The 24,942-nt window shown below is 59.4% G+C and overlaps 1 protein-coding gene across 1 annotated transcript; it reads left to right on the top strand.

Annotated features, from left to right (window-relative positions):
- The first annotated feature begins 144 nt into the window (after positions 1-144).
- Positions 145-21,144, top strand: SLC38A8 (solute carrier family 38 member 8). The gene is made up of 10 exons (XM_035024698.1): positions 145-333; positions 3,768-3,966; positions 7,585-7,717; positions 8,330-8,431; positions 10,679-10,736; positions 14,658-14,772; positions 16,284-16,431; positions 16,794-17,002; positions 18,144-18,195; positions 20,390-21,144. Exons 1-10 carry the CDS (start codon positions 145-147, stop codon positions 20,481-20,483), a joined length of 1,299 nt encoding a protein of 432 aa, XP_034880589.1. The 3' UTR covers positions 20,484-21,144.
- The last annotated feature ends 3,798 nt before the right edge of the window (positions 21,145-24,942 follow it).

Consider the following 24,942-nt stretch of genomic DNA (forward strand, 5'->3'; position numbering starts at 1 on the left):
TAACGGGGCAGCACAAGGTAGACCGTGGCGCGGGGACATGGGGGCAGATGCGTTGCTCTGACTGGTTTGGGGAGCAGGACGCGTCCTAGCCGGGAAGGCGGTGTGAAGACTGCCCCTTTCCCCACCCTGCTGCTGCTTCTAGCCATGGAGGGGGGGACGGGCGGCCGCCCAGGCCTCCCAGAGAAGCCGGTCCCTGTGGCCGCCAGCCCCGCTCTGTCCTCGCTGGGCGCCGTCTTCATCCTCCTGAAATCCGCGCTGGGGGCTGGCCTGCTCAACTTCCCCTGGGCCTTCTGCAAGGCGGGCGGGGTGGCCCCCGCATTCCTGGTGGAGCTGGTAAGCCCCTGCGGAGCATTTGGGGGGGTCTCCAGGGGAGGGATCCAGGCGGGATCCTTGGAATGGTTTCTGTGGTGCTGCCCGTCGTAGAAACCAACACCTTAGAGATTGGCTTTTGGGTCCTCTCCGCTGCTTGGGGAGGGGGTCAGCCCGCCGCAGCCCCCAGCTGAGAACACCCCTAGGCTGGCGAGCGCGGGGAGGTGAAGGCCGAGTGCTCGAGGGCACCTGCAGCGAGTGAACCTGGTAGGTGGCCGGGAAGGCGCCATCACCTGGCCAGTTGGCCGCTCTCACCTGCTGGTTGCAGCTCCATGATGAAAGTCGGACCCTGCGCGCAGTCAAATCACGTGTAAGGTGCTGCGAGCCCCTCACACCCACAGGCCGCTGCGCTGGGCCCTCTGCCGAGTCACAGACGTCCAGCCCGAATTCCCTCCCCGCGGAGCCCGGGGCTGAACATCCGTCACAGAGAAGGGCCGCTAATTAGCACAGCTTCGTTTTATTTGCAAGGATTTTTTGCTCCCCGAGCTGAATGCAACCGCTGAGTTTTGTGGTGAGCTCTTCTGCAGACATTATCTTAAGTGCTTTTTTCTGGCAGCTAGCTGATAATGGCCTCGGGGACTTTGATGTCCTTCTGGAAAGTGCTCGGTCCTGCCCTGTGTAGGGTGACTAACCCATGCCACCCCCAGTGGTGGTCGAGGGCCTGTTCTGGGGGCCCCTGGCTACGACCGTGCAGTTTCTGTCCTCCTGAAGCTCCTCCTACCGGGGGACACAGGTAAGATACAAGAAGGCAAAGAAGATCCTTTGGGGCGGTGGTCGTGCTCGAAGGGTCCTGTGACAGAGGGTGGGACGATGCAGTACGCAGTGGTCAGAGAAGGCCTCCCTGAGGAGGTGGCCTTGAGCTGAGCCCCAGCAGAAACAGAAGAGCTTGTCCAGGTGCCTGTGAGGGGGGGGAACCCGCTGCGTTTGGACGTGTGACGACTTCAGAACGACGAGGAAGAGGCCTGATGTCCAGCCACAGAGTGAACGATGAAGCAGGTGGTCAGCCATGGACGTGGCCAGTGTCCTGTGTGAGGCAGGGGCATGGGGTCCCCCTCTTCACGCTCTGTGCCGTCCCCCGGGTGCCTTGCTGAGGTGGAGGTGTTGATTCAGCAGGGTTGGGGGGGGCGCTGAGGTCCTGCGTCTTTGAGGAGCTCCCGGGGACAGGGCTGCTGCCGGCGTGACTCGCACTTTGTGTAGGATGGTCCAAAGATTCCTGCCCTGAGCAGACCTGAGTAGAGGGATACCAGACATGAATAAACGTAAGCGCCCAACCAGGAAAGGAATGAGGCTGGTGATCGACAGCCCCCATCCCTGTCCCCAGCCAGCGACCTCCCCCACTTCTGGCCAGTGAGCCCATGTCTCCCTTCACAAGCATTTAAACACCCCACTGCTGAGAGGTCACTGGTGCGAGACTGTAGGTCTCTAATGACCCGGTTAGCACTGGAGGTTTTGTGAAATATAATGAACCTGGACTTCCTTTGGAGTCTCTGGGAGGCAGGCCCAGGTGTGGGGTGGGTGTTGTGCTGTCCTGCATGGATGGCTCACGGCATGGGCAGACGGCGTTCACAGGCAGAGGCTCCGTCTGACCCCGCCACCCCTTTCCTTTTGTCCGCAAATACCTCCTGAGTGCCGGCCACGTGCTGGGCATGTTTCTGGGGCTAAATGATACGCAGAACAGACACAGTCCTGGCCTTCATGGGGCTTAGAGTCTGGTGGGTAAAGAAGCCTGAGAACCCCAGGAGACGTGGACACTTGTAAATATCTGTGTCCTCAGGCTGCCGGACTGACCACAGGACCACAAACGGGACGTTTAAAACAACTTCCTTCTCAGGGTCCCAGAGACCAGAAGTCTAGATCCAGTGTGGGCAGGGCCGCAGTCCCCCTGGAGGCTCGAGGGGAGGGTCCTTCCTGCCTCCTTCACCTCTGGATGGGCACATGGCCAAATCCCTCCAATCTCTGCCCCACCGTCCTATGGCCTTCTCTTCTAGGAGACCCCTTGTCCATGGATTTAGGGACCATTTGGACCATCCAGAAGGACCTCATCTCAAGATGCTTAATTATACTTGCAAAGACCCCTTTTCCCTTAATTATATCTACATGATTTACATCTGCAGAGACTGTAGCTGCCAAGTCACACCAGCTACAGGCAGAAACGTGCCCAAGAGAAGTGTGGCTCTGTGAGAGCTTGAAACGGAGGGCTTAGCCACCTCGGGGTGGCCTGTCAGGAGACTTTCTGGAGTAGGTGAACTTGGAGAGGATGGGCAAGAGTAGGAGCCCTCCAGGTGAGGGGGCGTGCTGGAGGCAGAGAGGGGTCCAGGCACAGGGATGGCCTGGACAGAGACCTCGTGGCTGGACAGACCGTGCGTGTTCCTTGTGGTTCTGAGGTTTCAGGTTCGTTTTGGGAGTCCTGTGCTTGTCCAGTGGCATCAGCTGGGTCTGAAGACGGACGCTCCAGCTTCCCCAGGCGTCTTGGCTCTGTCTCCCAACTCCTGCCTTGCTCTCCTCCACGGGATCGTGGAGACCCAGTCCAGCTTGGGGACACGTAGCCGTCGGTCCTGAAAAGGCTCCGGAGCATTTAACCATGGAGCGAGTGGGGCTTTCGTGCATCGCTGGGGGAGGGGGTCCAGCGGCACAACCACTGTGGAAAGCAGTCTGGCAAACTGTTGCAATGTTAGACCTACACCTCCTCTGTGATCCAGCAATTCTAGATGTGTGTCCAGGAGAATGAAAGATGCATCCTCCAAATGACTTATTCTGGAATGCTCAGCACTTCCCCAGTAGCCTAGGAGGAAGAACCACCCCGATGTCTGTCATCAGGGGCATGGATAAACCAACTGTGGTTCATTCCAGGCGATGGAATGGCACTCAGAAAAATAGGGATAAATGGCTGGTGCCCCCAGCGTGGCTGGGCCTCACACACGTTATTCCGGGTGTGAGAAGAGGTTTCCTGTGGGGACAGAACAGGGGCAGAATGAGATGGGAAGGGGCTAGAGAAAGCTTTGGGGTATGGTGGTGTGTTCTGTCTGGATGCACGTGGGTGGCACACATGGATTTATTGTCCTCTTCCGATGATACGTACTCCTAATGCGCAACCCGTGGAATTTTAGGAGAGGGATTTAGACTCTCAGCGTTTCCGATGCCTCTTTTGTCCAACTGGAGCAGGAAGGTATGAGTTCCAGATGCATAGACTTACAGCCTGAGAGGCCTTGACCATCGCTTGCTCTGTAGCTCTGGGCTCAGGGCAGGGGAGGGCCTGGTGGCACGTGGGGGAGAGGCCCCGGCCGGCAGGTGGCCTCTGCGGGTGACAGGTCTGGTGGAGAGGGTATCAGACTCCAAGGGGCAGCGGGCTCGGGTGTTGAGCTGGGGATGCACCCTGGCCCCATGGTCCCGCCCCGCAGGTTTCCTTGGTCTTCCTCATCAGCGGGCTGGTCATCCTGGGCTACGCGGCCTCTGTTAGCGGTCAGGCCACCTACCAGGGCGTGGTTGGAGGGCTGTGCGGCCCCACCATTGGGAAGCTGTGTGAGGCCTGCTTCATTGTCAACCTGCTCATGATCTCCGTGGCCTTCCTCAGGGTGATTGGGGACCAGCTGGAGAAGCGTAAGTACTGGCGTTGGAGTCGGGGGGTGGGGGGTCCTGGTTGATGAGCGGGACGTGGGTGCTGGGCAGGGCCTTGGGGGGGGCAGCAGAGGCTAAGGCCACCCTTAAGCTCCTTACTCGTGGCAGAGGGAGACCCAGAGTAGTAATTATGGGCACGCTGAGGGTCACGGAGGGAGAGGGGCTGTGGTAGATGTCTCATGGGGACGACCCCATGCACGGAGCAGGGGCAGCCCCTATGAAGAGAGAGACAGTAACACCCTGAATTCGGGGACCTCCATGACCGAGGACAGACCCCCTTGGCTTCTCGGTCCCCATTGACCGTTTCCCTGCAAGCTGTGGATCAGCTGCGTCTCCCCCACATTGATAGGTTCTCTCTTCCTTTTTGTTCCGCTCAACATATTTGCTAGTTTTTGCTGTGATTTCTTTCTTGACCCATAGGAGGTTTAGATTCGTGTGGTTCAGTTTCCAGTTCCTTGGGAGTTTTTTGCGTCCCCTCTTGGCTTCTGCCTTCGTTTATGCCACAGTCGGAAAACACTGCTCGTAGTTTCGGTCTTGGGCGTTGGAAGCTTGTGCTGGGCCCCGACGAGGTCCAGCTTGGTGGGCACTCCATGTGCTCTTAAGGGGTGTGCGTTCTGCTGTTGGGCGCTGTGTCTGAGAACTCCACACGGCTCGAGGAGGTCCATGGCTTTGATTGGATCCTCCATAGCCTCGCCGGTTTGTTTTCTTCAGATCTAGTTTTTCTGTCAGTTCCGGAAAGAGAGGTGTTAAAATGAGCTGTCATTGTGGATTCATCTGTTTGCCCTTTTAAAGATTTCATTTATTTTTATTTAGAGATAGCGTGAGTCACGGGAGAGGCAGAGACAGGAGAGAGGGAATCTCAAGCCTGGATGGGGGGCTTCATCTCACAACCCTGAGATCATGACCTGAGCTGAAATCAGGAGTCGGACGCATAGTGGACTGAGCCACCCAAGTCCCCTATTTGCCCTTTTAATTCTGTCCATTTTTGCCTCCTGGTGTTTGAAGTTCTGTTATCAGGCTCATGCCCATGAACTGTCCCTTTTTTTGGTCTCTGATAATAGTGGGCCATCAAATGGACCTTAGCTATGAATGTAGCCACGCCAGCCTCCTTAAGATAAGTGTTGGCCGGGGTGCCTGGGTGGCTCAGTCGTTAAGCGTCTGCCTTTGGCTCAGGTCATGATCCCAGGGTCCTGGGATCGAGCCCCGCATCGGGCTCCCTGCTCAGCGGGAAGCCTCCTCCTTCCTCTCCCACTCCCCCTGCTTGTGTTCCCTCTCTCGCTGTCTCTCTCTGTCTTCAAATAAATAAAATTAAAAAAAAAAAAAAAAAGAGGAAGATGAGTGTTTGCCCGCTTCTCTCTCTTCCCAGCTCTTTCACAGTGAGCCTAACTGTGCCTTGGGAGTTCTGGATGCATTTCCTGCAGACAGCATGTGGTTGGGTCTTGCTTCTTTATCATCTTGACGCTGTCTGATTTTAACTGGAGTGTTGAGATTTTTTTAATTGGAACGTAACTATCAATATGGTTGGATTTCGGTCTCCCACTTTGCCATTTTGTGTGTTCTGCCACTTGAGCCAAAGATGAGCAGGTCCCTGATCCTGGGATATTGAAACGCATGGATTCCATGTCTTGGGAGGTACTCAGCCCAGAAAGAAGGGAAGTTGGTAAATTGGGGCCTCCTGGTGGGTAAATGGGCACAAAAGTGCCCTGCCTGCTAGAGGTACGTCGAGGCACATCTGGTTTCACCTCTGTTGGTCCGGTGTGGTGCCCATTGAGAAGGATTCAGAGGCTGCACTCAGGCCCAGGAGTAGGGCAGCCGGATTAGTGCACTGAGGATAGAGGCCACCCCGGCCTGGGCAGTTTGACTGGGGTCGAGAGAGCATTGCTTGTGTGTTGGTGGTTAGGTATTTGGGGATGGGTCTCGCTGTAGGCAAGCCCAGGCTTCTTGGGAGGGGGCTGAATAGAGCTTGGGGGTGCTTGGGGGTGCTTGGGGGTGTCGTTGCGTGCATTGGATACAAATGACGGTAAGTGACGTGTGCTGAAAGACCTAGAGGAATGTTCTAGAAAATGAGGGCTCAGGAGCCCAGCTGTCAGAGCTGCGTTCCTGACTGAGGAGTTCCAGGTGTGTGAATGGGGCTTGGGCCCCTTCCCAGGCCATGTGGCCTCTGGCATGGCCATGGCATCTGTGGCTTGGAATGCCTGCTTCGCTCTCCCGCCTGGTGCCTGTGTGAGTGACCTCAAGGTGGGAGTCTGCCCTTAGAGTGGTTCAGTGCAAACAAGCTGTTCTGAGAAGCCATTCGTTTCTTGGCATGGCGGGCTTTATTGAGCTTTTGGTGGAGCACGAAGAAGGGTTACAGTGCAGCAGAGCAAGCAGCCCCAAGTGGGCCAGAACCACCTCTCGGTGCCCATCCTCCAGCCCCTTCCAGCCTCAGGCCATCTTTATTTTATTTTTTTTATTTATTCATTTGAGACAGAGATACAGAGAGAGAGAGAAAGCATGAGCAGGGAGAGAGGCAGAGGGAGAGGAAGAAGCAGGCTCCTCGCTGAGCCAGGAGCCCGATGTGGGGCTCGATCCCAGAACCCTGGGATCATGACCTGAGCCGAAGGCAGACGCTTAACCATCTGAGCCACCCAGGCGCCCCCAGCCTCAGGCCATCTTGCTGTCCCCACCCGCTGCAGTCCCCACCATTGCCTTCCCCTCCCCCATCCATCTTGCCTCTTCTCTCAACTTCAAATTCTCCATCTTACTGTGGCGGGATGAAGAAATGGTCCCAGGTTCTTCGGTGTTCCCTCCACTGAGACGTTGGTGGGCGACGGGGTGGGTTGGGGGGAGTCTGTGTCCCGCCCCCTTGAATCAGAGTGGGCTCCCAGGCATCTCAGCCCAGTAGAATATGGCCAGTGTGACATGGTGCCAGTTACAGGCCTAGCCTTTAAGAGGACAGGTGGTTTCCACCGGGATCTCGGGGAGCCCCCAGCTGCCCCAGCCTAGCCTGCAGGGAGGGCCCAGTGGAGCCCACGTGTCCCCACCAGGCACCCAGTGTGGAGCCATCGAGGATCGTCCAGCCCAGCCCTTTGGTCAGCCAGGTGCCTGCAGCCTACCCACATGCAGCCGACCTGGGCAGCTCAGCCCTGCCCTAATTCTCCTCCAGTCCCTAGCGAGCGAGAAAGTGGTCGCTCTGGGCCACCGTTTGACTCGGTCTCCCGGTTCCAGCCCCGGAATGCCACTCCAGGCCCCCACCCTGCACACCCACCGGGCTCCTGAGCAAACCAAAACATGTTTACAAGAACTTGAGGGCCGACGTGCCTTAAGGGCAGGCAGTTTTGTCTTTTCTTGTCGCTGGATCCCAGCACTTAGCACAGTGTCTGTCTGGCAGAAGTGCAGTGAGTGGCTGGGAATGAATTTGTGCAGCAGGCTTCCTCCCCCCGTGGTGGCACGTGATGGGGTCCCTGTCCCATCCCTTTAGTCTCACAGGCTTAGTGCCCGGGGCCAACCCTGCCCAGACGTGGGGCAGGGAGCGCCGTGGCCAGAGCCCCGTGGCCGGAGCCATGGCCAGGGCAGAGGCCGTGCAGTGTTCTCAGTGGGCCCTGTCCCCCTGCCCTCCAGTGTGTGACGTCCTGCTGCCCAGCGCCCTGCAGCCCTGGTATGCCGAGCAGCGCTTCACCCTGCCCCTGCTCTCCGCGCTGGTCATCCTGCCCCTGTCCGCCCCGCGGGAGATCGGGTTCCAGAAATACACGAGGTACGGGCCTGCAGACGCTTCCTGGCTGGCCGAGCGGTGGCTCTGCCTAGGGCCCCCACCTCTGCCGGTGTCTGCGTGGGGTTAGGGGAGCGGCCAGCCCCTGTCCCCCCATTTGGACAAGAGAAAAAAGCTGGAAAAGCGTACAAGTAACACATATGCATGATGGGAAACAGATGAACAAGAACACTACCTCTACGGACGTGACCTGCTGCTGAGCTTTTGTTCTTTAATCAGTACAGACATCTTATGCACACACAGGCACGGAGAGACCCCAAACACTTCTTTTTTACTTTACAGTCTGAGGCTTTACGTATAGTCCTGAAAAAATAGAGTCGGGCAGAAGTATTCCTCCGGGTTTGCGACCTGCCTTCCCCGTTGTACGTGATGATAGACATTTCACTTCGGAAGTAGAACAGAGGAGCAGAGATCTTCCCCGTCCCCATTGCACAGACAAGGAAATCGAGGCTCAGAGCAGTGAGAACTTTGGCCAACACCTTGCCAGTGTGGGCAGAGCTGGGACTCAGACCCCACTGTGAGCGGTAGCCCAGGCTCTAGTCGGCGGGGCTGGCGGCCACCCCAAGGAGGCCCCTAACACCGCGCCCCGTCCCTCAGCATCCTAGGCACCCTGGCCGCCTGCTACCTGGCTCTGGTCATCGTGGTGCAGTACTACGTCGGGCCCCAAGGCCTCGTTCGTGAGACCCGCCCTGCAGTGAGGTGAGTTTGCGGGGGTGGCTCCTCATGGCTCCCAGGGCTGCTGCACGGGGATCCTTGGAGGAGGGACACTCCTCCTCCTGTGGTTTGCACAGAGTCCCGGCACCTCCCTGGGAAATCCTTCCTGGCTCTGATACAGCAGAGCCCTGCGGAGTGACCTGTCCTCCTTCAGGATGGACTCGGCGAGTAAGGGCCAGGGACAGAACGAGGGACACACACGCACTAAACACCACGCCAGCCTGGGGTGCCTAGGCTGTTGCAGACCTCCCCCACTGCACGGAGCCAGCAAAGTTGGCCAGCAAGGCCCGGGTGCCTGGCCTCAGGGAACGGGAATGCGTGGAGGCTGGTGTGGCCCGACCGGCCTGAGCAAGGCCAAGACGGGGGGTCGGGTGGGGTGGGGGTGTCCTCTGGGGATGCTGCACTGCAGTGAGGACTTCGGTTCTGCTGGGAAGCCCCTGCAGGATTTTGAGCCCAGCAGGGCTTAGAATCCAATCCGCTCATGGCAGGACCAGGGCCATGGGCACGTGACCAGGCTAGTCACCACGGCCCTGTGCTCAGAAGGATCCTGCACCTGGTTTACCCTTCTGCTGTTGCCATCCTGAAGTCCTCAATTGAACAAGAGGCTAGCATGTTCATTTTGCATCAGACTCCACAAATGATGTGGCCCCTCCTGGCCCACGGATTGGAAGGGGAACATCAGGAAGAGAAGAGGCCAGGGCGACTCTGAGCTTTGGGCTTGAGCACTGGGAGGGGTGCTGTCTCCTGGGGTGGGTAAGACATGAGCAGGTGGCTGGGGGAGGAAGTCATGTGGGGATGTGTTAAGTTGGAGGCGGCTCGGAGACCTATAATGAAGACGTCAGGTGGCCGGTTGGACCTGCGTGTCTGGGGGTCGGAGAGGGATCTGGACTGGAGAGAGAAACGTGGTTGGTATTGGCCAGAGGTGGCATTTAGGGCTGCCAGGCTGAGACCTGCCCCTGAGCCGGTGGCGCGCAGTCCAGGACCAGGAGGTCAGGGACAGGAGGCGGAGCCTTTGGAAGGAAAGCGAGAAGGCAAAGCAGGAGGATGGGTTCGCCTCCTGGGGCTGCTGTGACAAATGACCCCAAACTGGGTGGCTGAGCTGAGCAGAAGTGCCTCTCAGTGGGGTCTGCAAGTCCAGAGGCCAAGTGTGGCAGGGCCCTGCTCCCTCTAGCACCTCTAGGGGGAGGTTCCTTCCCGCCCCTTGCAGCTTCTGGTGGCCCTGGCCATCCTTGGCCTCCCTTGGCACATGGGCGCCTCCCTCCCGTCTCTGGCTCTGTCCTCACGAGACCTTCTCCCCTTGTCTCTGTTTCTTCTTCCTCTAAGGACACCAGTCGGATGAGCATCCACCCCGCTCGTGTGACCTTATCTGAACTTAACAAATTATATGTATCCATTTCCAAATAAGTCTTTGTTCTGAGGTTCCCAGGGGATGTAAATTTGGGGGGATGTCATTCAACCCAGGATAGAGGAGGATAGAGGGTGTGCCTCGGAAGTCAATGAACAAAATTTCAAGAAGGCTGGGGTGATTGCTGCCCGATGCTGCTCCTGGGTCACGTGGGACTGAGCCCTGGCATTGGATTTAGCTGTGGAGGCTGTGGGTGATGGGACGAGCTCCACTGGGGCAGGAGAAGGGGGTGAGGGCCCAGGGGGATTGGGTCCAGGGGAAAGGGAGGCAGGGAAGAGCATTCTTCTGAGGAGGGGAGGGGAGGAATGGGCAGGAGTTGACGGGGGACCAAGGCCTGCAGGTGCTCCTCATGCCTCTATGTCCGCCAAGGTGCCAGAGGCTGGGCCCTAGAGCTTCTTATCAAAGGAAGCTGGGGGGCCCCTGTCTGGGAGGGCTGGACCTAAAGGTTCTGCTCTGTGCACACCTCTGTCCTCTTAGCGTGGATGGTGGTCAAGCTGTCCTTGCAGTGCTGGATTCCAGGGGTGCTGCCTGCGCCCCCGCCCCTAACCTCAGTGGGAACAGGCCGGCTTGGCAGGAAGTTGGGACTTCCTTCTAACCACATCCTGTCCGAGTTCTGCCTGTGCAGAGAATGTCAAGTGAACAAATGTCGGTGCAGATACATCTAGGAGGTGTAGCATTTAACATGCCTCGTTTTCCTGGGGATTAAGAACCTGTCTCCTAGTCAGGCTTAGGCACATTTTGCTGGTATCGTTGAAAACTCCTCTTCAAGTGGAGTCTGTTTTGAGTTGCCCTTTTTGTGATAAACACCTGTTCGTGTCTCTTTGCAGAGCCGCCTCCTGGACATCCGTATTTAGTGTCTTCCCGACCATCTGCTTTGGATTCCAGGTAATGTCCGCGGGTGTGTGGAGGTGTGTGGTGTTTCAGGCTGTGGTGGTGACGTCCTGCTCCCTGGGGAGAGTGTGGCCCCCTGTCAGGAAAGAAGTTTAAGGACTCGCCGTAGGAGGAGACGGGCTGTCTCCTGGAGACTGTGCATGGCGGTGGGCATCTGGGCTCAGTGAGGTATGAATTGTCGTTGAACTCGGGAACCTGGCCCCCCACCAACACCAACAGCACATTTGTTGGGTGTGGGGATCCGGAATTTGTTCCGTCCTCTGCAGAATTCTCACAGGACTGTCACCATGGCTGGAGACCTAGAGCCACCTGCTTTCTAGAGAACACCTTACACACGTGCCCCAGGCACCTTCGAGAGGAAAGATCCTGCCTCAGGAGGCTTGCTGGGGGGGAGGGCTGGAAGGCGTCCTGGTAGCCGAGTGGCGGGGCACACGGGGCATAGACAGAATTTCTGACCAGGTGTCATGGAGTGAGGATGGCTTTTGTGTGTGGAATCCAGCAAGGGCCTAGCGTAAGGTAGGGTAGCCTTGCATGGGGCAGGTTCAGAGACAGCTTTTTCGAAGCACTGACGCCTAAAAGGAACCTTGAAGAACGTGTGGGAGGCGGCCAGGTGAAGGGGAGGGCGGGCAGCTCGAGAGGACAGCCACGAGGACGCCTGGTGAGCTCAGGAGGGCAGAGGGCCTCAGGCTTGGTGGGAGAGCGGCAGGGGGCGAGCCAGGCGCCCCACGCGGTGCCCGAGGGGTGCGGTGGAGGGCATGGGTCCTGCTCCCTGCCTTCTGGTCCCTCTCAGGGTCTTCTGATCTCTCAGCAGGTGGCAGCTGACTCCATTCGTTCGGTGTTTATTTTAGGAAAGATGTGCCTCCCTCCTAAAAACAGCCACCTACCCAGCATACCACCACCACCAAAACAGCCCCAATGTAAAATCTTATTCTCGAGGGCAGGGGGTCCAGGCCTGACAGCAGTGCCTCGTGGCCTGATGTTTCTCCTTGCTTCTCTCTCAACTAGCTTCTGCTTCTCTTCTTCATCTTGCATTTTCTTTGAGAACCATGTTTGACAAAAAAAAAAAAAAAATCTTGGAACATTTCCATTTATCTTCCTTAAAAATCCGTTGATAGATTGCTTCTGGGGCTTAGCAAGCCGCTTGCAGGAATTTCTCACATTTCTTGTGCACCCAATATTTTGAAAGATCTAAAGCGATGATTTTGCTGTCAGCGGTTTGTCTGGACGTGGTTTGCATCCCTCCCTCCTGTGCCCAGACACCATATGGTGCGGCAGGCTCACGCTGCGGGGGCGGCCTTCCAGATGCTTACGAGAGGTGCCCCCCTCACCTTTGCCTCGGCTCCCTCAACCGGTTCTCCTAGCAACCGGGGCCTGGGCTACCGTTTCCAGGGACACGGGATGCAGCGATGGGGAGCTGGGAGATGATGTGAATTGCAGGGGCATGGGGGTGCGGGTGGGGGTGGGGGTGAGGCTCAGGCCCAGGCAGGGCTGCCAGGATCTGGGCCGGGAGCTTCTGGGACCTGGGGGTGGAGGAGAGCAGCTGTAAGTGAGGATGGTAGGGGGTAGGGTGAGAGGGCAGAGAGGCGGGGGGGGGCAGGAAGGGGAGGTTGCCTGTTGTCCTCAGGAGCTCTGACCTGGTCATACAGCTCCCCTCTCCTACACTGAGCAATGGGGCTCCGCGTCTGGCCTGCACAGAGTCCCGAGGGCCCGCGGAGGAGTAGAGGACGGCTGCAGGCTCTGCTCCCGGCCTCCTTGGAGTGTCTCGCTGGATGGATCGAGCGCAGCTTGTGAATCCATTCCTCGGCAGGTGGATGTGTGGCCGCTTTCTGCTTCTGAGCGGCTGCACGCTCCTCTGCCTGGCCTTCTGACCCCAGGAGAGCAGAGGGCCAGCAGCGGCCCACCCCCACCCTACACACTGTCCCAGCCGAGCAGCCCCGCCCTTGGGAGACGACCTTCAGTCCCCTGTGTGGAACCAGGAGGAACAGGGCCCAGGAATCTGGGGACAAACTGGAAGGAGGGCTGGGCGGCCTCCTGCCACCGCCAAGCATCTTCTCATGGTCGCTGTGCTCGGCTGCTCCTCTAGGCACAGAGCTGCGGCCCCGAGGCCCCCCCGCCGCCACGTGGCATCCTGTGTGGTTCTGCAGAGCCCGTGGGCTTGGGGCTGGCATGGACCTGGGAGCAGGGACAGGGAGACGGAAGGTGTGTTAGGGTGGCTCCCTGTCACGGGCACTGGGCCATCCTGGGAAGCATGTGGGATGTACCTCAGAAATGCAATAGGAGTGCAGGAGGTGGGAGCATAGGTCCTCTGGGTTCCCCTGGTGGAGGTTCCCTGCGAGGCCCCACTGCCTGGCTGAGCCAGCCTGCAGCCAGCGGGCTCCTGCAAGGTCAGGGAGGCCCAGGGCAGAAAGCCTAAGATGCACAGGGGAAGGTGTGCGTGAGCTCACCCTGGGCTGGATGCTGCCACTACACTTGGAGTCAGGAGGACCCAGTGTGTGTCCCCTCCCGTTCCTCCCGCCCCTCTCGCCCCTCCCGCCCCTCCCGAATGTGTGCTGCAGGAGGGTGGGGATTGTGTCCCGCTTGTTTGTGTGGCATCCCAGACTGGCACGAGGGGGACTGTTCAGCATTTGAGTGCTGGTGAGCTGGGGCTGGGCTAGGGGAGGCCTCTTGGTTGCTGGGTGGGTTAAGGGGTGGATAAATGAGTCACCCCAGAGCATTCTCTAGCTGTGCACCAGGCTCCATGGATGGCCTGAGCTCAGAGGCGTAAGTGAGGCAGATGTGGTCCTGGCCATCAGGTAGCCGACAGATGCGGAACAAGCAAACCCCAGTGTACTCACGGGGCGGGGGAGACCCAGGGAGGAAATTGGTCCTCCTAGGGAGAGCTTTCTGGAAGGATGGGTAGGAGCTGGCCAGACCAAGAGAGAATCCCAGGTAGATGACCCAGCACCAGCAAAGGCCCTGAGGCAGCAAGGAGGAACGGAGGTGAACTGAGCCCAGTGGGTAAGGGGAGCGTCCCCCCTGGAGCCTGGAGCGTGGGTAGGGGGACGTGATCGGCGTGTTTGGTTTTGATCAGAAGTGAGTAGAGAGGCTGACGTGTGGGAGGAACCCGGTCCCAGGAGCCTGTGACGGTCCTGGAGGCCATGGCGGGGGGCGTGGTGGGGTGGTGGGGGGAGGGACATGGAGATGAAGCAGTGCCTCTCAACCCTGAATGCAAGTCAGGGTCTCCTGGGCTGCTCGTGAAATGCCACTGCTCAGGACCTGCCCCAACTAAACAAACACCCTGATGTTGGCTACAGGTGGTTTGTATTTAAATCTTCTCATGATGTAACAGATTTCCTGTGAAGTGTATCAGTCGCTGGTACGTCTGCTCCCGCATAACCCTCAGCCCAGTCAGGATCTAGAACATTGCCGATAGCCCCGAAAGCTCCCTTGTGACCTTTCCCATTCACTAGCACCCTCCACCCACAGTTCCTTTTGTTCCTGTAAGTGGTGGTTCTCAGCTAGGAGCAGTTCTGTCCCCCAGAGCCCATTTGGCACCGTCCAGAGACCTTTCTGGTGGTGAGAACTGGGGGTTATTCCTGGCATCCAGGGGGTCGAGGCCAGGGACTCTGCCCAGCATCCTGCAGTGCACAGGACCGCCCCCACCTGTCCACGTGCTGCCGTCGAGAACCTCCTGGCACGTTTAGCTTGTAAATTGAACTGCACGTCCACGGAAACGTGTTTTCTCCTCGGGTGTAGTGTTAAAGCTGTGAGGCTCTCCCACGTGTGGGCATAAGGTTGTGTTCCTCCTCTGGTGCTGTGTAATATTCCACGTGTGAATCTCTGCCGGGTTCCGTACACCTTCGACTCTGGGCGGGCGTTGGGGGGGCTTTCCCTCCTGCTGGCCCCGTCCCCCTGAGCTCCGCCCCTGCCTTCCAGTGTCATGAAGCTGCCGTGTCCATCTACTGCAGCATGCACAACCAGAGCCTCTCCCACTGGGCCCTGGTCTCCGTGCTGTCCCTGCTGGCCTGCTGCCTCATCTACTCGCTGACCGGTAAGGCCCGCCGGGGTACCACGGAGCTGGCTTGGGGGCGCAGGAGAGCCCGAGTGACGTGTGCTTCTGGAGTCCTTCCTGTGAGCTCCGCTGTGCCGTGCCAGGAGCAGGCCCAGCAGTGTGGGAGCCTTGGCTCATTTAACCCGAACCCCCTAGGGAAGTCCCCATTTCCTAGACAAGGGGCCGGAGGGTCAGAGGCTTTCCATGGCTTGTCCAGGGTCTCCCGACTAGACGTGCAGAGCTGAGACCCAGACCTGGGCCCGGCTGTCCCCAAAGGCCCTGCTCTTACACGCTGCCCCCACCCCCGTCCCCTGCTGGCGTACAGGACCGTAATGGGGGTCATCTTCGTGTTACAGCTGGGGAGCAGCGTACAAAATGCTTTTGTGGATTTGACGGATTTGGGTGCTCGCAGACCTGTAGGCAGAAGGGTCTCCAAAGGTGATAGAAGTGTGGCTCAGAGAGGGCTGTGACATGCCCAGGGTCACACAGCACGCCCCAGGTCTCCGGCTCAGGCAGACTTGTGGCCGGCTGTGTTCCTCCAGCCCCGGGGCCCTTTCTTCCATCCAGCTTTGGAGCTCCTGACTTGGGAAGCCCGTGGGCAGCCAAGAATGTCTCGGGCTCCTCGGAGCGTCGTGGTCATCTGGGAAGCTTGCCGGATAACCTTTCCCCAGCAGGGCGGGGTGGTGGTTGTCAGTCTGTGTCCCTGGGTCGGAGGTCCGTGACCTGGTGATGGAGAGTCACCTCCAGGGCCAGCAGGTTTGTGGGACCTTCTGGAAAGGGCCCAGAGAGAAGCCAAAACGAGGCACAGCTCTCGGCAGGGGATGAACGGTGTCGGGACAGGGCAGGTGACCAGGATGCCGAGGGGGTGGGGGTGTGGGGGAGGGCCCTGGTGCCCTGGTCCTGCCATCGCTAGCTGCATGATTCCGGCAACGGTTGATGCCCTGGGTCAGGAAAACGGGTGCTTGGGCAGGAGTGGGACGTACCGGGCATGAGGTGTCGTTGCGGTTCTGAGCGGCGGCTGCTTCCGCGAGCGGGCCCCTCACACCGGCACTGGGAGCTGAAAAAAGGAGAAGCAGCAGGTTGGCCAGCAGGAATTTTGAGTCAGAGGGGCAGGGTATCGTGTTGGCTGAGGATAGGAAAGCCTTGAGAAACTGCAGAACAGAGAACCCTTCTAGAACCTTCTGTCTGCTCCCAGGGAGAACTTTCGGGGTGGTAAGAGCTGGGTGCTGTCAGTGTGTCCGAGCGGAGGGAGCGGGGATGTGACCTGTAAAAATACTGTGTGTGTGTATAGCGGACACACGAGGTTACGTTAGTGTCAGGCATGCAGCGCAGGGGGTGGGCTCCTATGTTAGGCCGTGCTCGCGGCAAGTGTGGCCGCCGTCCGTGTCCCCACTGTGCTAGTAGAGTGCTGTTGACCGCACGCCCCGTGCTGTGCCTTCCATCCCGTCTCTGCCACCGGCACGGCGTCTTCCTAATCCTCACTCTGGGCTTCCACCCTCTTGGCCTCCCAGGGGTTTATGGCTTCCTGACCTTCGGGACAGATGTCTCTGCCGATATCCTGATGTCCTACCCGGGCAACGACGTGGTCATCATCGTGGCCCGGGCTCTCTTCGGGGTCTCCATCGTGACCGTCTACCCCATCGCACTCTTCCTGGGGAGGTGAGGCCCGGCTCACAGGGGCTCCGCTCGGCACGGGACAGTGCCCTCTGTTAGGGTTCGGGGCACGCCAGGCACCACGTGGGCTCGTGTTTGGGGAAGATCTCTGTAGAGAACATGGAGGGGGGAGCTGAGGTGGTTTGCCCAGAGTGGCCCAGCTCATGAGGGTCAGGACCGGAGCCTGGCTCCCGAGCCCACCCAGGACTGCACCCCGCGTGGTCCTTCTCTGTTGGCGGCCTGCAGTCCTTGGGGAACGGCGCCTGGCGAGGAACCGGGGCCCTGCTGGGTGTGCAGGGCAATCGTGAGGGGGGCCCGATGGGGGGCGGGCGTGGGGCTGGAGCCGCCTGCGCTGGTGTGGCCTCCAGGTCCGTGATGCAGGATTTCTGGAGGAGGAGCTGCTGCTGGGCAGGTGGGCTCGCGGCCCTGGCGGAGCCCTCGGGGCCATGGGTCCGGGGGCTGCTGACCGTGCTGTGGGTAGCCGTGACGCTGGCCCTGGCCCTGTTCCTGCCCGACCTCAGCGAGATCATCGGCATCATTGGGGGTATCAGTTCCTTCTTCATCTTCATCTTCCCAGGTGAGGCACCTGCTCCACTCTGCTGGAGCTTAAGGGTCTGGAGGTGGGGGAGCCCCGCAGAGGTAGGATGGTGCCCAGCCCTGTTCACCGAGCTGGACACAGGCTGGGGACTGCGTACACCGTGTGGGAAATGTCTCCGCGGCTGGCAGATGCACCTGCTGGGAGTGTTGTCATCCCATCCTGCCGGTGAGAAGACTGAGGCCCAGAGGCCTCTTGGGAGGCACAGCGGGGCTGCGTCACCCTCGACGTTGCCCACTCTCCCCTTGCTGCCACTCACTGTGGGATTTCCTCTTATGTTGTAAAAATGTTTCCAGTTAGACGATATTCACCCGCAAACATCTTCTTACCTTGTTCCCTGACCTGGGAGGCAAACGCGGTTTCTTACAAAACCTTCCCGGTGTGAGCGAGTGAAGTTCCAGTCAAGGCGGCCTGAGGGTTATCCCGGCCTGGGCAGCCCGGGGAGAGCCTTCCCAGAGAAGCAGACGTGCCGGGCACCTGCTGGTGCTCAGGGCAGGAACCCCAGATCCCTGTATCTCTGGCTCTGGGAAGTGCTTTCGGATGCGAGGGCCGTGGTCACATGGCCGCCTCCCTCAGCCGCGCCAGGTCTGCTGGCCTCCCTCGTGCTTACTTGGGAGTCCGAGACATCCCGTCCGTCGGGTTCAGTGCCCTTGTCCTGGGGGTGTCCTTTAGCTCCAGCCATTTTCCACTTTCTGGGAACGATCAGCCAGGCTGGGTTCAGTGGGGGAGAAGCCATGGGAGCTTCAGGCAGAACTGGCTTCAGATCCCAGGAGAATTCTTAGAAGAAAAATTAGCCTAGCAGCTGCCTACCGGTGTCTGGCCCAGAGTCCGGTCCTTGACGGGTCATCCCAGAGCCTGGCATGGGGGATGGGCTGTCCCTGCCGTCTGAAAGAGAGGCTCAGAGGGGCCAGGGTGTGAGGGGGACGCTGAGCTGGGCCCAAGGCCGGGCCCTCCGCCAGCTCGCTGTGCCGGGAGCAGAGGGAGCCCGGGGGGCCTCGCTGGGCACAGGCCTTGCTGGCCTCCTGGGTCCCTGGGGATGGCTGGGTGCCGACTGAGCTCTCGAGCTCAGGGTTGCTCTGGGTTCGCTTGTCCACAGCTGCAGCGGCCCCGTGTCTCTTTGCAGGTCTGTGCCTCGTTCATGCTGCCAGCGTCGAGCCCATGGCTCCGAACGTCAAGTAAGTGTGCTGAAACAAGGGTGGCAGCGTGGGCACTGGAGGGGCTCCGAGCGAGCAGAACGGGAACGTGGCAGGGCCTGTGGAGATCCCATTGTCCTGCGGAGGAGAAAACGGCCGGCCACACAATGTGGGCCTTACCCACACAATGAGCGGGCGTCTGCGCCAGGAGCCGAACCCCGGCCTGCGACGCTGGGGCCCGCGAGCTAGCAGTCTGTGCACGGCCCTCGCTCCCACCCAGAGGGTGATCGTCCGTGCTGGGAGCTGTCTGTGGGCTCGGGGGGTCCCAGCCGTGCATGCTTCCCCATCCTGCACTCCGACCCTGGGCAGCACGGGGCACAGCTGGTCCTGTTGCACGGAACCCTGCCTCCTGGGGGCCATGTGGGCATTAGGGTAGCTCGTTACCTCAGCAAGGTAGTAGGCCCTGTCTGGACACCTGCCGGGCCTCGCCCAGCTCCCTGTGATCCTGGGCTATCCAGCCTGCGGACGAGGGGACAGAAACTTCCCCATGGGCGCATGGCAGGTCAGGACAGAGCTGGGACTCCAGCCTGGCTGGCCTGGCTCGGGCCTCACACCTGCCTCCTCCCTGTTCCCCGTGGTGGGGGTAGACAAGAGAATTTGAGATATCCCTTTTTCCAGCAGAAGGCCGTCCTTCTCCAGCGTGGCCTCTGATAGGACTGGAGCCTGTCCTTTGCCTTTGAGGGGCCCAGGCCGTCCCCTCGGAGAAAGGGAATGTGCATGGCTGAAGCACCATACCTCGGCCAGAGCCTGGGTGGCCCTTGTGCCTGTCCCACAGGCGTGAGGACAGGCCGAGGCTTGCAGACAGACGCCGTGTTAGGTTTGCTGGGGCACACACCGCAACAGGAATCTGTTCTCCCTCGGAAGGCTCTAGAGCCTGCTCTGTTCCTTGCCATCTCCTGCCATCACCTGGTGGCTCCATGTGTCCCTGGCTTGTGGCTGCATCACCCCAGTCTCTGCCTCCAGCCTCACATGGCCTGTGTGTCTCTGCTTTAAATCTCCCTGTGCCTCTTTCTCATAAGGACACCTGTCATGGGGTTGAAGGCCCAGTCCCAATCCAGGATGATCTGCTTTCCAGATTTTGAACTTCATCACATCTGCAAAGACCCTATTTCCAAATAAGGTCATGTTCACAGGTTCGGGGTGGACGTGAATTTTGGGGACCAGCATTCAGCCCAGGGCAGGTGCTCTTAAGTTACAGCAGCCGTGGGCTTGGGTCCCACCTGTAGGCCGGTGTCTCTGTCTCCCCTTGTCTCCAGCCCCCTCAAGCCCAGGTTCGGGTTTCCTGAAGCAGCCAGCTAGGATTTGTCCCCTTGTGGGGGAGAAGAGCTTTTCTGGACGTCTCTGAACCTGAGTTGGGCTGGGGGCTGGCGCCGATCGTCTGGGGCCCCTACGCGGCTCTTTCCCTCAGTGGTCTTCGAGGTCCTGCTGTTGCTCTTTTGGGCCTCGGTCCAAGCTCACAGCAGTTTTTACTGGTGGGCTTTGAAGAGATTTTTAGTCCTGGCGCTGCTTAGGGCCTCCTGATCCCTCAGAGCTGCTCGAGGAGCCTGCAGGCCCCGGGCACGTTGACACGCTCTCCCTGCTTCCAGGGACTCTGCTTTGCTAAACAGTCTTTCCGAGACCGCGGGTCCGGGGGCCTTTGTTAATCCGGCCAGAAAAGGTCTCTGGCAGCCCTGCCATTCGTGGGAATCCTGTTTCCTTGTCCACACGGTGTCGGCCGGTACATCATGAAGCTCGCAGACGTGTCCTGGGGGCTTCCGTGGCCGACCACCTCTGCCTCCCGTGCCCTCGTGCCCCACCCACTGTCCCGATCAAGGGTGACTTTGGGCTTTCTTCTCCTTCCTCATTTTCAGGGGGGGACTTCATCCCTCCTCCCCTTGCTCCCAAAGGGAAAGGAATGACAAGGTGTCTCCCTCCCCCATTTCTTTGGCTTTGATAAAAGGCTAGGGAGGAATGGAGTCATCAGTTAACAGTTGCAGTGTGGGGCTTTAACTGCCTGGGGCCATTATCCCCCGTTGCCTTGGAAACCCATCCCTACAGGTGAGGGAGGATACTGTGGATTTTTTTCTACCTCGGTCCCTCCGCTGGCTTCCCGTGATGGGCTTTCTGCCATGTGCTTGGCTTGTCTGCACAGAGGTCCAGAGAAGGGTGTGTTGATGTGTGTGTGTTGACCTGGCAGGTGCTGCTTGGAAGTCTGGGGAGTGGTCTCCGTGCTTGTGGGCACCTTCATCTTCGGGCAGAGCACGGTGGCCGCGGTCTTGGAACTCTTCTGAGCGGGAGGGGGTCGGCCTGGCCTCCACGCGGCGCCGGTGTGGCTGCCCCCTGTCCAGCTGCGACCCGTGTCCTTTCATTATAAAGATGCTGCGGAAACGGACCCGTCCTGTCTTCTAAGGTTGCTCATTTGGGCTTGTGCGGGTTCAGGGGGTTTCAGGTGCAGTGCTGAGGAGGGTGTACTGACATCCTGGGGCTCCCCTAACAGAAGGCCACACGCTGGGGGGCTTCAGACACAGTCCCGGAGGGGGGCGGTCTGAGACTGAGGCGTGGCCAAGACCGTGCTCCCTCTGAAGGCTCTGGGCGAGGGCCCTCCCGCCGCCTGCAGCCCCTGGTGTTGCTGGCCACCCTTGGTATTTCTTGGCCTGTAGACACACCCCTCCAGCTCAGCTACCTGCCCCCACATGGCTGGCTGCTCGTGTGTCCGTCCAGATTTCCCTCCTCTTACGAGGACACCAGTCATTGGATCAGGACCACCTTAGTCCAGGATGACCTCCCCTTAATTGAGGGACTGCTGAGATCCTCTTTTCAGATGAGGTCACAGTCACAGGTTCCAGGAGGTGGGCCTTCAACTTAGTATCTCCAGGGGATACAGTTCATACCACAGGCAGGGGCTGAGGCCCAGGGAGCTCTGCTTTGGCCCACACTCCGATGGGAGGGCCCCAGGGAGAGCCCCCCTTTCCCTTCCGGCTGGACCTGAAGAGCCTGGGGGCCCAGTGGGCTGTTGGCTCTGTACTTTCTTCCCGACCCCAGCCAATCCTGGGGTGAGGGGTGACACCTGCAGCTGAGGGTGAGGGGACCGGGGCTCGGCCCTGCGGCCAGGGTAGGGGAAAGGCGGCGGCGGGGAGAGGGTGGGGGGAGAGGCAGCCGGGGCCCAGCTGCTCCTTCGTGCTGTGCTTGCTGGCACTGACCCTGCATGGGACCTGGGATGTTCTGGATGCCGCTGGATCCGGGCCGCCCTTCCTCTGCCTTGGGACGTCCACTGGAAGCCAGTGTGCCAGAGCCGGGAGGGGCCGACTTGCGAGGACCGCGCCCTCAGGGTAAGGGCTGGCCCCGGGCCCTGTCGGTCCTGTGTTGAGCAATGTGTGCCTGCCCGTGTGAGACGAGCGGTGATGCCGCTGGGGTTTGGGGGCCTTTTTTATTCCGGCCTATCCAGTTGCATTAATTTTTTTTGAGCTGTAATTCACATACCATGAAGTTCAACCTTGCAAAGCGCACAGTGCGGTGGGTGTTGATGGCCAGAGTGGTACTGGCGCCGCCAACATCTGATTCTGGTGTATTTTGTGCCCCCAGAGAAAGCTGCGCCCATCAGCAGCCCCTGCCCTGGCCCCGGGAACTAGGAGTCCGCCGTCTCTGCGGATCGGCTGCTTCCGGACACTCCGTACGAATGGCCTTCGTGTCTGGCTCCTTTGACTTCGCGTGTTTTCAGATTCGTCCGTTTTACAGGTGAGGCACTGAGGCTCGGACAAGTCCAGGATACCCGTCCTGTGAGGTACAGAGCCAGGGTCGGGATGGATTTGGGGTTAAATGCCATTGTCCCTTTTCCTTCTAGCACATGTTCCAAGTGGCCAAGGGGATGGGACCTGGTCTGCCCAACCCCAGGGACAGGGATGGCCCCTCTGCCCTCCTCCGTCCTGGCTGCGGGTGTAGACTCTGACCCAGTGAAGCGGGCACAGGAGTCTCCTCCAGGTGCCCTCTGGCCAGCCCCACACCTTGTGTCTGGTGGCCACAGCGTCCCCCCGGGCAAGGGCCTCAGAGCCAGGCCAGGGGCTGCGGCAGAACTGCCCCTCGGCGGCAGCCAGTGGAGTCCTTGATCACGTATGCCGCACGCTTCGGACGAGTGGTGCCGTGCCGGCCGGGAAGGCTGGGGCCGGGCTAGGGCCGCTCACGGAGTCCCGGGGAAGAGCCGAGTGTGGCAGGGGAAGGCTGGGCCCTTGAAGGGGGCACTGTGGGAATTGGCTTCGGGGTCAGACTCTTGCTGTTGAGCACAGGTTCTGCCACTTGCTATCTCAATATTGGGGGAGTTGATGAAGTGCTTCTGGGAATCTGTTTCCCCACCAAACAGAGCAGGCTTATTGCGTATGATGCCAGGAGGGCTCAACCGTGAGAATTAAAGGTGATAATGTGTCTCATGCAGCAGTGTGGGGTGGGGGCTGCTGAGCAATGGTAGCTTTATTTCCAGAAAACCTAGGTTGAGATGAGGTGAACACCGAGCTTCCCGGCCACCAAGGGAAAAGGGAAAGAAGATGCTAGGGCCCATCCAAAAACAGGAAGGCACATCAGGGAGGAAGTGGACTGGCACTCCATGCTGAGGGAAGAGGGTGGGGCCCCTGAAGGGGCGATGCACATCTCCCTGGGGACAGTCATTTTTATCTTGATCTGTGTCAGGGACAGGATCGGGTCCTCCTAGGAGTGTCACCTCAACCGTCGTCATGCAGCACGTACGGCAGAGAACTGCAGGCCGGGGTGTTGCCCTCTGATGTCTCAGCCGGCGGAGGTATGAGCTGACTCAGGGTTGTCCTCCTCCCACACTAAGTGACCCCGTGAGGTTCCTGCCGGCGGGTGGCCGGAAGGGCTGAAGTGGTGTCCTCACGGTCAAGGTGGCATTTGGGCTCTAGGGGTGGGCTCTGCCCGTCCCTAGCAGCGGTACAGCCTGGGCTAGCCCACGCAAACCTCCCTCCTGCTAGTGTCAGCCTCGGTGTCCTTCCTCGGGTAGGTCAGCAGCCACCGCCTCCTTTCTCCCCTGTGGCCCTCAGTTTGCGTCCTCCTCGCTCTCCTCTAAAACCGAGCAAAGGACGGCCCCTCTGCCCCCCACAGGTTAGCAACGAGCGTGAGCTGAGACCTACCTGTAACACCACCGGCACAGAGGCTGGCCTGTCCCGGGTCCCGGGCCACGGTCACCCCTGTGCGGGAGGGTGGAGACCCACGTCTCAATCCTGCAGATGTGGCCAAGTGATAGTGTGTCAGAGTGATGAGTTCTGCTGTGAGGGCGAGGGCTGCCGGGTGCTCTGGGCAGGACCTTTCCCCTGGCTCAGGTGCTTCCCTGGTAGCTGGGCAGGGACACCAGCCCCCGGCGCCGCCGGTCCCCTGAGCAGCTGCCCCCCCACCTTCCACCCAGGCTTGCCTCTGCACGCTTGCCGCGGGAGGTTTGGGTTTTGAGCTGGATATGTGGCAAGAACGTGGATCGGCCACTGAACGCAGGTGGTGAACTTCTTGATCGGGGCAGGTGAGCTGATTTGAGATTTTTGGGGGGGTGGGCGGTAGTTGAGGTGAACTTTAACACAAAAGTAACCATTTTAAGGTGTACGATTCCGGTACCTCTAACCACCTCTGCCTGTGTCCAGAACACTTCCGTCCCCCAACAAGAAACCCCGCCCCCTTAGCAGTCACTCCTTACTCCCTCGTAGCCCAGCCCGGCAACCACTGATCTGCTTCCCGCTTCTGTAGACGTCACTATTCTAGACGGTTCATGGGGATGGGATCACACACTAGATCCCTTCATGGCTGGTCACTTTCACATGGCATCGTGTTTTCACTCCCTGGTGTGGCCAGAGCCCACGTCATCTCATCATCCACTGACGGCCATCGGCGTTTGTACACGAGTATTTGCTCGCTTGCGGCTCTTCCGTTCTTTTGGGCATAGCATAGACCTAGCAATGGGCTCCTAGGGTGACTCCGTCTTTAACTGAGGAACCCGATTGAGGTCTTAATGTCCCATCCTGGAGCTGTTCCCACGTGGGGGTGCTGTGTGGCACAAGACTGGGGGTGGGTAGCTCTGGGTTGGGGTGTAAGTGGTGCCCTTAGCTTGCTGTGTGACCTCTGGTGAGTTGCTTGCTCTGTTTACACCCCCCCGGGGGAACCTGCCAGTCACAGGATGGCAGCGTTGAGGGAGATGGTGTATGCGTGCCTGGCAGAGAAGTGTAAATTCAGTGGGAGCTCTGATACCTTTTAGGGTTGAGATTTGTTCTCCTTGGAGCCTGTTCCCACCCACTCAGAATCCACTGAGGCTCTAAGAGCTCAAGCTGCGATCAGCAGAGAGCCTACAACATGGGCGGGGGAGCTCAGGCCAGCGGGTAAGATGTAGGGCGGAAGTGTAACATGCCCAGCTCGTGGGGTTCCTCAGTTACACCCCAAACAGCCGCAGCCCCCGCTTTGGGGGTGCTTGTGGATGCTGTGGGCAGGACCCTGTTACATGCCACTCTTGTGAGCCAGGCAGTCCTGGTCTTCAAGGAAGGGTCTTCTCCCTGTGTTATAGGTGAGAAAATGGGGGCTCAGAGAAGCTGGCTGCAGGGGCATGCGTCTGGGAGGTGCAGAGCTGGGATCCGAACCTGGTTTTTACACTTCCTGCAAGCACATGTTGTAGGTCACTGGTGTTTCGTGAAGGGCCAGCATCCAACCCTGCCAGGAGGTGGCAGGACAGCTGTCCTCTCGTTCTCATGTCACAGGCTGGCGGCTCCGGGT

The sequence above is a fragment of the Mirounga leonina genome, unplaced genomic scaffold (assembly GCF_011800145.1).
Source record: "Mirounga leonina isolate KUSES-001 unplaced genomic scaffold, KU_Mleo_1.0 Mir_180, whole genome shotgun sequence".
Lineage (NCBI taxonomy): Eukaryota > Metazoa > Chordata > Mammalia > Carnivora > Phocidae > Mirounga > Mirounga leonina.

Excerpts from the sequence above, each read along its gene's own strand:
- SLC38A8 (XM_035024698.1), top strand. The coding sequence starts at position 145 with ATGGAGGGGGGGACGGGCGGCCGCCCAGGCCTCCCAGAGAAGCCGGTC. Across the intron at positions 16,432-16,793 it reads ATCGCACTCTTCCTGGGGAG|GTCCGTGATGCAGGATTTCT; the intron begins GTGAGGCCCGGC and ends TGTGGCCTCCAG. Across the intron at positions 18,196-20,389 it reads CCCATGGCTCCGAACGTCAA|GTGCTGCTTGGAAGTCTGGG; the intron begins GTAAGTGTGCTG and ends TTGACCTGGCAG.